Below are 13,174 nucleotides of genomic sequence, written 5' to 3' on the forward strand. Positions count from 1 at the left end.
GGCAAGCAGGCGGTCGCAGTGAGGTAGGATCCACCACAACCAAACAATCTAACAACAGAAAGGGGGAGGGGTAGGGGGGAAGGAGTAAGGAGTAGTCCGGATCAAAGAGAATTCTTTTGTTCAGAGAAGAGTTGAAGATAAAAAGAAAGTGTAAACAAGCTGCAGCTAACTAGTTACTCTCAATATTCAGAACCCTGGGTTTCCCCTGATTGCGGACTGGCTGTACCGTACCGAACCAATCTTACCCACCTCGAACGGCTGCTCTGACAGTACACGATACACAATGCCCCAGAATGGGCAAATCTTTGCCCGATTCAGCAGGCATCGACGCTGCTCGCATGTGCATGTTGCGCCTGCCGATTGTTCGGTTCCCCTCGACTATCCTCCTCCTTCCCCGTCTCTCTATTCCAGTGAGTACTTCCGTGACTACTTGCTGCCTAGTCATGCCCATATCCTCTCAATATGGATGAATACACCCCGGAAGCCCTGGTGAACCGTGATGAGCCGGTCCCGGTACTGAATATCTCTTCTAAACCGAGGCGCACGAGTAAAAGCTCCGCGGACAGTACCCACTCGCGCTCATCTTCGCAAACAAAGAATTCTATCCAAGACCGACTGTGGACCAAGTATGGCTGGCGTGAAACTCTTCGTTGTGGCTCCTTTGCTGACAGTGACACAGGCTTCTACAACAAGTCATCCCCTCAGAAGATGACGAGGATGATGCCAACCCTGGAGACAAGGTCTTTACGGCCTCTCCGAAACGCCCGGGTTTCAGTCTTCCAACAATGTCCAACAACTTTCGCCGCTTTAATGCAAGGTATGCATTATTATTCTTGTAGCTGAGCCACAAGACTGACTCCGCTATAGAATTGGAGTGGTCTTTCTATTCCAGAATCGGGTAGAGCGCTTGTTGGCCTGGCGGAACCCAACTCATACCCTGTCTTTCCTTTTTGTATACTCCTTCATCTGCTTGGACCCGCACCTGCTACTGGTCATACCTCTGGTGATCCTCTTGCTCTTCATCATGGTGCCGGCATTCATCACTCGCCACCCCCCACCACCATCGACCTCTACCTCCAGCATTGTTCCTTATTACTCCTATGAAGGACCAGCATTAGCGCCGGCAAGAACTATCAAGCCAGCATCTGAAACCTCCAAGGATTTCTTCCGAAACATGCGAGACCTGCAGAATGTCATGGCAGATTTCTCGGATGTCCACGACGCAACCATATCCGTGTTTGCACCGTTAACTAATTTCTCCAATGAGAAACTGTCTTCGACCCTCTTTCTTGGTGGCACTGTTGCTGCTGTGGCCCTCTTCCTAACGGCACACCTCTTACCGCTCAGGCTGATTATGCTCGCGAGTGGAAATGCGGCCATCTTATTCAACAACCCGACATTCCGCATCTTCTTCCAAAGCCTGATCCAAGACGTTGGGGGTGGGGATTTGGATTCTGCACTTCCTCAGGACCAAGATCACGATATATTCAGTGCCGCTCTGCCAAAAGATCCAACAGCAGCGATGTCTGCATTGGAAAAGTTGACAGATATCTCGCTGGACACCGATCCCGAAGAGCGCGAGGTCGAGATTTTTGAGGTCCAGCACCGCGCGCCAGGAATATCAGAGTCCGGATGGGAAAATTTTCTTTTCAGTCCCCAACCATACGATCCGTTATCCCCATCTCGAATTGCTGGGGACCGACCCCGCGGCTGCCGCTTCTTCGATGACGTTCAGGCTCCATCTGGCTGGAAATGGAAAGGCAAGAAATGGGAACTCGATCTTGACTGCCGCGAATGGGTAGTAGAGCGCATGATCACTGGCGTTGGCTTTGAAGTTCCAGGGGCTTCATCGGAAGGCAATACTATTGTCGATGAAGTTGGCGGTTGGGTGTGGGATCTCCCATCAGAATCTACCTCAGTACAAGAGGAAGATAAGGAGATGACCGCCATGGGCTACGGCGACTTGGAGCCGGAGCCAAATACATCGTTAAAGGGCAAGGGCAGATCATTGTCGAAAGACAAACATCGGGCCAAGTCTTCACAGGATTGGGAGGAAGCAGGAAGTGCTTCTTACGGAGTTGGAGAATGGCGACGTCGTCGGTGGGTGCGAATTGTGCAACGCATGAATCTCCCACCAGCTGAGAATGTCACCTATTCGACCCTCGGCACCAATTGACGTATGTTTACGGTAATTCTTTCTATAGCGCATGATAGCCCACAATCTGTTTAATTTCGAGCCCATTATATACTGCTCAATCATTTCATCCATGAACATGCATAGATACACATCTATGTAGAGACAACTTTTTGAAGTAAAAGACCAGAAAACGCCCGAATCGCCTAACCAAATGCACAAGAGAACCTTATCCCATCTCTACTCCTGGGACTGCTTCCACTGGTCAATCCTCCTCCGCAGGTCACCCTCAGTCTGTTGCATGGGGTTGAGCTTGCGGTCCCGAACCATCGCGGCTAGGTTATCTCCGTGCTTCTCAACTAGTCTCGTAATCCACTCGACTTCCCGCTCGCTCAGATAGCGGGGCTTCTTGCTCTTAGCAACCTGGCCCTCACGATCGGCCTGGCGCTCCAGCTGCTGGACAATAACAGACGCTTGAGCGGCGTCGAGGTCAACCTCGTTGTCGGCTATGTCGTTCAGAGGGTCGTTGAGCGGGTTCGCGGCATTGCGCTTGCGTCCCGCAACTTCGATCTGCTCCTCGTCACGAATCACGCGAAGGATGTTGCCGGTCTCGGGGTCGCGCTCAACTCGGGTCACACCCAGCTCGAGTTGCTGCGCGGTGTTGCCACTGCCGGTGATCTGAAGAGAGTTTTCGGCGAGTTCTCCTTGAATGGGGAGGCGCTCTTTACCACCAGTCGGGGCGTTGAGCTTGTGCAGCAGGCCAAGGCGCTGGTAGTTCTGGGTCAGAGTTTGATTTCTGTCCCTGTAGAGAGATTGTTGTTAGCGCGATTCAACTTTTTTTTTTTTTTTCGAAGCGTCCCGCGTACCAGTTATCCGCGATGATCTGGTTGCCCAGAACATTGATCTTCTTGTTACCGCTTTTGAGGCGGTTGTTCTTGGCCCGGGCCTTGGAAAGGCCGGACCGGTTCTTCTTTTTCTGCAAGAGTTTGCCCATTGTTGCGTTTGTTGACTTGGGGTTGCGGAGGAATCAAGCAATTATCGGCGTTATCGAAACTTTTCTTAGTGTTTGCACCGTCTCTTGGCAAGTTTGTACAGGGTCCACGATAAAGTGGTCCGAGCCCGGCGATAAGATGCCCACGCGGGTTGTTTGTCCCTTTCTCTACTCCTCCGCCATCATTTGTTCTTTTTTTGGTTTCAATGGCTTCGAGACTGCTTCCTTCGCGCCGCACGGGCTTTGCGCTCATTGCGGGATGTCTGATGTTCTCTGCTCTGGCGGCTGCTAGTGCCCGCCCCGGAGATCTATCTGTTGCTGAGATCGAGGAGCAATTGCAGGTATGGACTCGAAGCACTGTCGGGGAAGCTTGACATCCTCTACAGACAGCAGCTGATATATATAGAATTGCCCTCTTGTTGAGTCGCTTAATGAGCATAAACGAGCTACTACCCCTCAGACTGCGAGTCTTCTTTCTCAGATCTTCGCCGTCCTTTTCCCAGGCAGCCCCGCTGTGAACTCCCTCCTTGCGACGCTGTATATCTCTGGCCCTCCCAGTACGTGGCACAACTGAATTTACAACGGGACCTTTTCTGACGTAACTTCAGACTTCCTCTTGGCACTTTGCCCTCCAAACATCGACCCCTCCTCCCTGTCGATCATGGTTGCTTTCGCTGTGGGTGGTCTTCTGGGTGACACGCTGTTCCACCTGCTCCCTGAGATCTTCCTTGGCGAGGCCTCGCCAGACCACGTTAGTTTCGTTATGGTCGAGCCGAACAAGAACCTTCTGCTCGGTCTCGGTATCATGGTTGGCTTCTTCACATTCGTGGCTATGGACAAGGCTCTGCGCATTGCAACTGGTGGCGATGGCGGCCACGACCACTCCCATGGCCACTCCCATGGGGATACTAGTGCATCTACCTCGAGCTCTGATGCCACCAAAACATCAGGCGAGTTGAAGCAGCGCAAGTCGAACAAGTCGGAGAAGGCCTCGGAGGTGTCAACTCCCGAGAAGGAAATCAACCCCAGTGTCAAGCTGGGCGGATACCTGAATCTCATTGCGGACTTCACTCACAACATCACCGATGGCCTCGCGCTCTCCTCGTCTTTCTACGCATCACCGACTATCGGCGCAACCACTACCGTCGCGGTTTTCTTCCACGAGATCCCTCACGAAGTCGGCGACTTTGCTCTTCTCATCCAGTCTGGCTTCTCCAAGCGCAAGGCCATGGGTGCTCAGTTCGTTACAGCAGTGGGCGCTTTCCTGGGCACGTTTATTGGTATTGCTGTCCAGGAATTTGGTGGCCACGGCGCTGAGCTGGAGAACTCTGCTACCTCTGGCCTAATGGGCACCAGCCTCCAATGGGGCGATATGCTTCTGCCATTCACCGCGGGTACTTTCTTGTACGTTGGTACTGTGGCGGTGATTCCTGAGCTGTTGGAGACTGGCAAGGACAAGCGCGCTGAGGTGGGAAAGACCATCTCCCAGTTCATGGCTGTTGCCGTTGGAGCCGGTATCATGCTTGCGTAAGTCTACCTTTGCTCTTCATATTGGACGAAAACTGACTTTGAATTCAGGATCTCTTGGGACTAAAATACTTTAAATGCAAGACGTGCTCATTCGGGTGTCGTTGCTATCACAAGATGTTATTGTGTGGAGAAAAGAAACAAGCCCAAGCATCCCGCTTGGTCCAACCTGAGGAATTGGGGTATAACGTTTCAATTCATAGAACCTAAAAGCCTCCTGGCAATTTTACATCAAATCCAGATCCTCTACGATTTCAACATAAACAAAACAATCGACAAGAACAAAAGATGCCCTTCGTATATCTCCAATCTCAACCGCGGACATCCACTTATCACAAAGCACTTGAATCCTCGCCAAAGAGACCTCTAAACGCCCCAAACCGACTCCTGCCCAGAGATTCAAGTACCATGTTCTGCCGTATGCGAAAATAGGAATCAAAAAACTTGATTGTCCCAAACATCCCCAGAATGACGCAAAATAGAATGAAGCCTACAAAAGATGAACGCCGAGGATATAATCATGGGGTTGCAGACTGGCGCGCAGCGCTCGATGCATGAGTGACTCGGCCAAGAAAAACACGGGCGATACCCGTTACTCGTTATAATGGTAGATCTGTATCTCGTTAGTGAAAGGCCTGGCGCACAAGATGAAGGGAGAAAACATACGAAATAATCTGGCAGTCCAAAAACGGCATATCCAAGCCTCTTCGCCATCTTGGCGAAGCCTTCCGTCTCGACAAGATGGAAGAATGGGAAAGCGGGGAACATAGCACCATCACGGTGGACATCGGCCTTAACCATGAGAGCAGTACCACCTACGCCATCCAGGGCGACCATACGATGGGGATCCAGGGCCTTGTGATCAGGCAAATAGGCCATGAGAGTACGATACGTAGGTAATTCCTCGTATCCCTCCAGTAGGATGTCATCAGGACCCATATCCGCAGCCAAATTCTGGGCCTGCTCGCTATCGATCCACGAGTTGTAATCGTATGGCCGGATGTCCCACTTCTTGGAACTCGTGTCGTAGAAGCGCTGGAAGCAGTTCGGGACGATAACGGGCTGGTCGTGTCGTGTTAGATCTTGGATCAAAGTGGCTGGTGTTTCCACAATGTCACCGTCTAGCCAGAGGACCCAGGACGTGCTGGGCCCGAGGGTTGTGAAGAGGAGGCTATTACGGGCACGACTCATGGACTCGCGGCGCTCTTTTTGGGCCTCAAGTTTGTGACGGACTTTCTCATCTTGAGATGTAAGTGGAGGTGGGAAGTCTTGTCTAAGAATCGAGATGCTGGCGAAGCGGTCGTCGATCGGCCCGGACTGGGTTTTGGAGATGGCTTTCTCCAGCGCGGAGACGGCGGCGTTTCCGTCCTTGGTCTTCGGGGCGATGAAGCCCAGAGAGATCAATTCGTGGGGATAGCTCAGTTTCTCCAAATTGCCCCAGTATTCTTTGTAGAAGCGCGCCAGCGGGGTGAGGATGAGAATCCGCTCGCCGTTGGCGGCGGCGGTGCTTGTGCTGGTGAGGTTGTTGAGGTTGTAGTGGACCACGGGCGGGGCTGCCATATAGCCATCACTGCGAACAGGTTGTGACTTCAGGAAGGGCTTTGTTGGCGGCGAAAGAGGGTGTTCGGCGGCATTCTGTTGACGCTGATGTGAAGACGCGGCGGATGCGGATGCGGATGCGGAGGGCGTGGAGGGAGAGAGCATGAAACAGATGAAGCCGAAAGCCAGCAGTGCAGCCAGCATGAGGCTGATAGGGCTCGTGCGGCGCATCGAGCGTGCGACGGCCATGGCCGTTCCTCACCTTCAATTGCTGAAAGGCGAAGTAGTTGTATAGGTGTAGGTTCACGAAGGGCCCAGATCTGAAACGGCGATCAGCAGCAGTTTGTTGGCCTCAGGCCGCAAGCGTCCAGCGTCGGCCTCCGATTTCTTCTTTTCTTCCTTTCTTCCACAACCTCCGATGTTGATCTTCTGGAGCAGATGGAGAAGAGAAATTGAGATTGAAAATTGTAGAGGGATACAGAAAACAGCTCTAAGTGTCCGGAAAGAGAAGCCCAGGATCTCTCCACTATGCGACTCTGCTATCGTTCCCACGAGCTCGAGGCCAATGCCTCGGGCCCAATCGCAGATCGCACGCTCTAACAGGGAATAATTCGTACCATTTCTCCTGAAGGGGTATCGCGGGATCCCCGAAACAGCTGGCCGAGTATCTTCGCTGACCGAATGCGGAATGTCAACATTCCTAAGCTTGGGCTTGTTCGCCGCAGCCACCTATGCAGTTTTCAATGCTGTTCCAAGATCAACGTTAATATGTTAATATGTTGATGTTTCGAAGATGTTCATTTATATGCTTCAGTTCAAGGCTATTTGAGCCTCTCTATATACATGTGTTGAAGTAAATGTTCAAGGCAAATTGCGCATCACGCCTTCAAATGCTACCAGGGCCATCGCGTTCGCCGGGAACGCCCGAAGGAAGCATGGCACGAAGCCCCGCCAGTAGCCTTTCCAGCCACGTTCGCGCCAGACGGCTTTGCAGGCATCCTTCCAGCCGCGAAACTGCCGTTGTCCGTCGTTGAGGGCGCCGCCCATTGGGTCGGTCATGAGGCGTTGCTTCACCACGTCGGATGGGTACGAGGTGAGCCAGAAGAGTTGGGCAGAGATGCCTCCTGCCCAGAAGTTGATTGCGGGCGCTGACATCTTGGTGTTGTCCTTCATGTAGCGGGTGAGAACGTCGTAAGAGCCCCACCAGAAGAAAAAGAAGGATCGGAAGAAGACAGTGGCCCAAAGACCGCGATAGACACCGCTGATGCCATGTGTTTTGAGCTAAACGAGATTAGTCGATTGGGTCTGCAGTCTATCGTCTCTTGAGGACTTACCATCCTGCGAGTACAGTCAATTGGCCCACTGTACAAGCGCTTGCTCTTGTCGGCAGCATACTGAATCTGCAGTCGAGCCTTGATATGTTCAACCGGCGCGGCGAAAAAGCTGACCGTTGTGCCAGCCATCATACCTGCAAGTCCATGGCCGAAACTAGGCAATGTTGCTAGGTCCTGATGGCTGGAGAAAGGCATCCATTGACGGAGATGAGGTTTGGAGAAGACGTTTTCGAGGAGCAATCGTCGGTATAGTGTTAAAGATCCCAACATACTTATCGCAGCATATAGTCAGTGTCTGATCTTTGATCGGCGATTTCAAGCCACTTACACAGAGTCCATAACCATCCATCCGACCAGCGGTGGTGAAGCCCCCCTTGTATAATCCTCGCACTCCTTCCTTGCGCACTGTCTGCAGTGTACAATCTAATGGGCCACGGAACCGTCCATCTGTATTCGTTTGAAGGCGGACCTTTATTGTGTCGAATCTGCCCAAATATGACGGTTAATCTCAAGTCGACGACGGAGGTATTCAAGGGACGTACGGATGACCAACTACAAAGGAACAGAACTATTAGCCTGGGACATATAAAAGTCGGCCAATGAGACCTTTCGAAATTCAGATCAAACTCACCACTAAGCTTTGCTATCCCCGAAAATACACCAGCCACAAACCCCTTGTAGTTCTGCTTCGCGACAGGCGCCGAGACAGGGGCGCGCTCCCCACTTCCCACTTCTTTCACGACAGTTCGCTCTGCCATAACCAAGCTACTTGGTACGGGTATAGATAGTAACGCCGATGATGTCGTCCGCTGCAGAACCACAGACGGATGCGTCAGCGGCGCGTAGATCAGGGAAGTATAATCGCGCAAGGGAGCGGCAACGGAAGATCGTGAGAGTCCGATCGAGGGTCTGGCGGTGTCCTGACTTGGTTGAGGTAAACCACAAGACGTTTGGAATCGATAATATGGGGTATAAGGACAATTGAGGAGAATGAGGAGGGAAATTCAGAACTCTTCAATGATCCGCCTTGAAGGCCCCGCACCGGCAGGTTCCTTCGCGGAGCAAGGAACCAACTCCGGATCCACGGGTGGTCGTTGACACCTCAGATTTCAGGGCACAACATAATTCGGTGTCGAGTGTGGCGGTCAATTTTTATCTACTTGAATTGAAATTTTGTGTGATGGATTGTGAGAAACTAGCTTAGATTTCCAGAATGAAATATGAAATGGGAATAAGAGTATTGTAAGAACCGGAGGGTACAAAAGCCCTAGTTGAAATGATGGATTGAAGTCTGATTCTGGGGAATGAAAATGCTCGGACCAGCGGGGTATAGTTAGATACATGAAGTCATAATGCAAAGTGACAGGCACAAATTGTAGTCTGTAATGATGCGCGACGCCCGTAAGATGAATAAACAAATGAAACCGAGTCCTCGACCTTGCGCGCAGGGTCTCTTTTAATGCGCGAAACACTGGTAAAGGAGTGGAGAAGATGGAACTGGAAGAAAAGGGGATACTGTGCTCTCCCAAACAGATGAAAGTACGCCAAAATTTGAACACCTGTTCTGATGCAGTAGTAGTACTAGCTGCAGCGTGTGCTGGTACGTGTGCCAATTGGAAGGCGGTTATCACCGGCCTTTGGCGGATTTGCGGGCCTTTTCCTTCTCGCGTGCGATGACTTTGTCCACCAAGTCTGCTGGTGGGCCCGCGTGCTGGCCTGCCGTGTCCCGCGAAGAGCGGTCAGCCGTGCTAAAAGACCCAGCAGCAAAGTAGTCACCGGTTTCCAGTGCCAATGGGGTCACCGGGCCGGGACTGCGAAGAGGATCCAGGCGTGGAGCTGACGGGCTATCGTGGCTGGCTTCAAGGAACTCGCGGTACTGATATTTGAAGTCACGCGAGCTTGACGAAGTGCGATAGTTGGGCTGGCGGGATTGCCGCGGAGAAGAAGGTTGAGCGGTGACAACGTGAGATGTGGGGCTGGACTGATAGACAGCCGGGTGAAAGCGAGGCAGAGAGCCGAGAGTGAAGCCCGGCACGGACTTGGTCGAGTTCTGTGTCCGCGAACGCGACGGCTGCGGAGAACTCGGGCGATGTGGAGACATGATCGGTGAGGAAACCGGAGAGTAGAAGGGAGAGTTATCGGAACGCATGCTTGAATACCGCGTGGAGCGATCAGTTCGGGATGATGCAAGATGCCTTGATTTCGCGGATAGCGAGGCTCGTTCCCAGTCGTCAAAATAGGAAGCTTTGTCGAAACGCCCGGTGAGTGGAGTCACCGGGAGATCCTCGTCGTAGATTGAACCGGACCGTTTAGGAATTGGAATAGGCCGGGTAGAAGAGAGGGAAAGAGAGTCGAAAGCGTCGGGAGAGCGATCCGAGGGACGAGATCGACGAGGCGGAGACGGGGGATTATAAGAGGAAGAGGTGGCCGTCAAATCGCGCAGGGATGAAAGGGAGACAGGAGTGGGGTAGCCGTGCTTGAGAATCAGGCTTTCCAAGTGGTCCTGGTGTCGGTATGGAGGGCAATCGGAGACACCTGGCGGACGATCAGTGGAATGCAACGAGAATGTCACACGTGTCGAGCGGAGAATGCGTGGGCTATGACTGGATGTGGAATGTTTGAAGGTTAGACTTACTGTCGTAGGAACTCAGGGATGAGGGGTAAAACGAGGAGGAGGACGAGTAGGAAAAAGGGGGCGACGATGATTTTATCTTGGACTATAATCTTGGTCAGTGTGCACCTTGCGGGGATTCCGGGCTCCAAGCCTCTCTGCTCCACGGCGGCCGCGAATGGCGTCATTTCCCAGTGTGAAATCAACTAATGCGTGTCTATCCGAGGCCCACTTCTGCCCGTTCCGTGGCTCTCGTCCACGGAACGCGTCGGTTCCTGGAATTATGGAGACGAAAAAAAATCATGAAAAGAAAAGTCTAGAACTCACCCGTGGTGACGAAGGCATTGAGCCGGACCGCCTGGAGTGCCCACTCCCTGGCACCCGAACCCTGGTTGATGGGTTCTATACAGCATGCAGCCACAGGGCGTACGTGAGTCCCGACTCAAGGCTCGGTTTCAACGGCGGGATCTAGACAAGGTCCTCAAACGAGTGACAAGAGAAGGAGGGGAAACAAAAGGGAAAAAGAAGGATTCTAGATCCAAAGCGAACGGCAACCAGCATCGGAGACCTGGGAATGTGCAGAGAGAGGTGTCTTTTAAAAGCTTGGGGACAGGCACCGGGGAAATGATGACTCTAGGTACTTTCTCCCACGAGGCACCGACGGATGACCGATATGTTCGCATTTCCAAGGCACAGCAAGCCTCCAAAACGCCGTGATATTCTCATTCTCACACCCACGATCATGCCCCATCCCGATCGGGCTCGTTAGTGGCTGAGCTCGAGAGGGAAATGGAGGGTGAAGATCGCAGACCAGACGCGGTTGATCGCCCGGGGTCATGCGTGATTGAGTCCAGGTCATCGTCTGATTCGCACGCGTCCTGACTCAGGATGGTGACGTCCGGGCACTAGCGATGCCGCCAGTCAGGGATATCCATCGTTCGTTTCCTGTAGCCCCTCCGGCATACTTCATCCGGCCCCTCTGAGTCCGACGAGATGGATCACCAGACACCTATCACCACGCGAGGAGGGCTACTCCCGTCCCGCTGGTTGGCCAGGATCTACCTCTCCTTCTTGCCTCTTTCCTCACAGATCTCTCAGCTGTTTGTCTGCGGGTGTCTCGGGAAGACCGTCATTTATTGAACCGAACCACTGCCACACTCCCCCCCCACCTTGTTTGGTCAGGAGATGATCCAGCTTGAGGCTGCTGCATTGATTTCCCTTGACGAAAGTTTCCTGCCCCATATAGATCTTGCGTCGACCCCTGTCTCCTGCAGCGGATGCACGTCGGTTGAACAGGATGTGAAAGTGTAACCCAACGGGATATAGTATCCCTACCCCGGGAGCCTTACCTGGAAATGCTCCTGTTTCTCTATTCCAGATTCGGAAGCTATACATAGTAGACGGGAAAACCCCTCTCAACGTTCAACGCATCTGGGTATTTGGCATAGCCACAAACCATAAATGCAACACACCACCGAGACAGGAATGTTGCCTATCAGCTTTCTAGACCTAAAAATGAAGACACCCTGTCCATATCGAGCATAGTACGTGGCTCGACATAGACAAGATCGGTGCAGCCTTGCCGATGATTCCCCTGCATATGGTAAACCCGGGTCTAATGCACGTCAGCCAACCCCTCCTTCTTCGTCGCCTGTTCCCCATCTGTCCATCGCCTCTCTGAACTCGCCCTCCGAACGGCAACAGCCTGGCTCAATGACGACCACCTTTTGTTTTGTCCGACGAGGACGGTCCGATGATACAGTCAAGCTAACTTCTTCTGATCTGAAATTACCATATCCGGTGCTTTTATAGATAGGCCCGACCGTGGACATTTCAACTACAGCCTGGTGAGCATGCCGCTCCCTACTTTCGAGAGCAATAAATCACCTCGACCTCTACAGGCCTTGTCAAACGGGTCATTTGTAGCAGAGAACGATTTCGTGACTCATTTTATTGAGGGATTTGTAGACACTCTCCTCAGTTCCCTGTTTCCCGCAAGTGACCGCGAAAGTATATCGACGGATCCTCTCTACGTAGGGCCTAGGTCCATGTCTGGGTATGAGTAAGTCATCACCCCTTTACAGAGGAAGACTGGTACAGCTCCGAGGCATGTAGATCACCGTGTTAAATGCGTTCTCGCAAACGGCGGATCTGACGTCCTAGGACGGAGTTCCAAGAACCGGCTTGCACTGGAATTCCTGTCATTTGGATCATGATAGGAATGGCGTGTGAGAGACCAGCGCGATTGGGAAGAAATGGGAGTTTGATATTGCTCAATCGCATTTTGTGCGCTTTTATTGTGAATACATGGCCGTCGATGGCTTGCGTTTCATTGAAGTTAGGATCTTTCATTTCGTATTTTGGTACTATTACTTCACGTACTGCTGCAAGCAGAGCATTCCGGTATATCTTTCGTGCATTCAAGTCTGCGCCTGTGACTTTGAAACTTGGCAAGCGTGGCGGACAATTTGTGAATATTCAAATGTTCAAACTGATAATCATTTTAAAAAGTAACTAACCCAGTGACGTAAATCAAGTATGAGGGAGAATCCAATGTCAATCTAACCACGACACGCTCTGACAATTTTCTGCACAATTTCATCATTTTTGCGGAACGTAGCACTGAAAAACTTCAACGTCTCAGCTGATATTGCTTTACGAGCAGCAGCCTCGGAGAAAGCCTTTTTAGTTCCCTTGCTGACGACACCAGCCGAGCCTCCAAGAAGTAGAGCAAGAATCGCGAAGGGAGCCGAGCTTGGATCATTCACAATGTCACCAATTGTTATTGCCGCGTTTCCAGCCTCGTCAATGATTGTAGCCGCACGTGCAATCCTGGTCACTCCACCAATTGCCTCAGCTGCTCCACCAGTAACTGGAATAATCATTCGAACGAAGCTGGCGACGTCCAAAGTGAAGCTGACCTTCGCTTTCGCGTCTGCATCTTTTTTTTTGTTCCTCATCAATTTTCTTCATTTGCTTGATCTGTGTTGTTGCTTCCCCAAGCATGAAGACAGGCATGCGGAATGCATAATCAGGCG

General features: G+C 52.0%; 7 protein-coding genes across 7 annotated transcripts; 2 read left to right on the top strand and 5 right to left on the bottom strand.

Annotated features, from left to right (window-relative positions):
* Nucleotides 1-462: 462 nt before the first annotated feature.
* On the top strand, nucleotides 463-2,176 carry N7443_010295 (PEX28-32 family peroxisomal membrane protein; the record flags this gene model as incomplete). The annotated part of the gene is made up of 3 exons (XM_056890351.1): nucleotides 463-626; nucleotides 680-817; nucleotides 868-2,176. 3 exons carry the CDS (start codon nucleotides 463-465, stop codon nucleotides 2,174-2,176), a joined length of 1,611 nt encoding a protein of 536 aa, XP_056736842.1.
* A 198-nt stretch (nucleotides 2,177-2,374) lies between these two features.
* N7443_010296 (nucleolar protein 16) lies at nucleotides 2,375-3,128 on the bottom strand (the record flags this gene model as incomplete). Its single annotated transcript, XM_056890352.1, has 2 exons — nucleotides 2,375-2,936; nucleotides 3,001-3,128. 2 exons carry the CDS (start codon nucleotides 3,126-3,128, stop codon nucleotides 2,375-2,377), a joined length of 690 nt encoding a protein of 229 aa, XP_056736843.1.
* A 203-nt stretch (nucleotides 3,129-3,331) lies between these two features.
* N7443_010297 (Zn(2+) transporter YKE4) lies at nucleotides 3,332-4,719 on the top strand (the record flags this gene model as incomplete). Its single annotated transcript, XM_056890353.1, has 4 exons — nucleotides 3,332-3,466; nucleotides 3,532-3,682; nucleotides 3,734-4,652; nucleotides 4,704-4,719. The coding sequence occupies 4 exons, from the start codon at nucleotides 3,332-3,334 to the stop codon at nucleotides 4,717-4,719; spliced, it is 1,221 nt and encodes a 406-aa protein (XP_056736844.1).
* Nucleotides 4,720-5,244: 525 nt separating this feature from the next.
* On the bottom strand, nucleotides 5,245-6,440 carry N7443_010298 (mannosyltransferase complex subunit MNN9; the record flags this gene model as incomplete). The annotated part of the gene is made up of 2 exons (XM_056890354.1): nucleotides 5,245-5,265; nucleotides 5,319-6,440. 2 exons carry the CDS (start codon nucleotides 6,438-6,440, stop codon nucleotides 5,245-5,247), a joined length of 1,143 nt encoding a protein of 380 aa, XP_056736845.1.
* Nucleotides 6,441-7,052: 612 nt separating this feature from the next.
* N7443_010299 (uncharacterized protein) lies at nucleotides 7,053-8,283 on the bottom strand (the record flags this gene model as incomplete). The annotated part of the gene is made up of 5 exons (XM_056890355.1): nucleotides 7,053-7,472; nucleotides 7,526-7,679; nucleotides 7,798-8,010; nucleotides 8,068-8,077; nucleotides 8,157-8,283. The coding sequence occupies 5 exons, from the start codon at nucleotides 8,281-8,283 to the stop codon at nucleotides 7,053-7,055; spliced, it is 924 nt and encodes a 307-aa protein (XP_056736846.1).
* Nucleotides 8,284-9,152: 869 nt separating this feature from the next.
* N7443_010300 (uncharacterized protein) lies at nucleotides 9,153-10,324 on the bottom strand (the record flags this gene model as incomplete). Its single annotated transcript, XM_056890356.1, has 2 exons — nucleotides 9,153-10,122; nucleotides 10,161-10,324. The coding sequence occupies 2 exons, from the start codon at nucleotides 10,322-10,324 to the stop codon at nucleotides 9,153-9,155; spliced, it is 1,134 nt and encodes a 377-aa protein (XP_056736847.1).
* Nucleotides 10,325-12,697: 2,373 nt separating this feature from the next.
* Nucleotides 12,698-13,154, bottom strand: N7443_010301 (uncharacterized protein; the record flags this gene model as incomplete). Its single annotated transcript, XM_056890357.1, has 2 exons — nucleotides 12,698-13,008; nucleotides 13,058-13,154. The coding sequence occupies 2 exons, from the start codon at nucleotides 13,152-13,154 to the stop codon at nucleotides 12,698-12,700; spliced, it is 408 nt and encodes a 135-aa protein (XP_056736848.1).
* Between the last annotated feature and the right edge of the window lie 20 nt (nucleotides 13,155-13,174).

Source organism: Penicillium atrosanguineum (assembly GCF_028827265.1).
Source record: "Penicillium atrosanguineum strain IBT 20685 chromosome Unknown utg000008l_segment0_segment0, whole genome shotgun sequence".
Taxonomy (NCBI): Eukaryota; Fungi; Ascomycota; class Eurotiomycetes; order Eurotiales; family Aspergillaceae; genus Penicillium; species Penicillium atrosanguineum.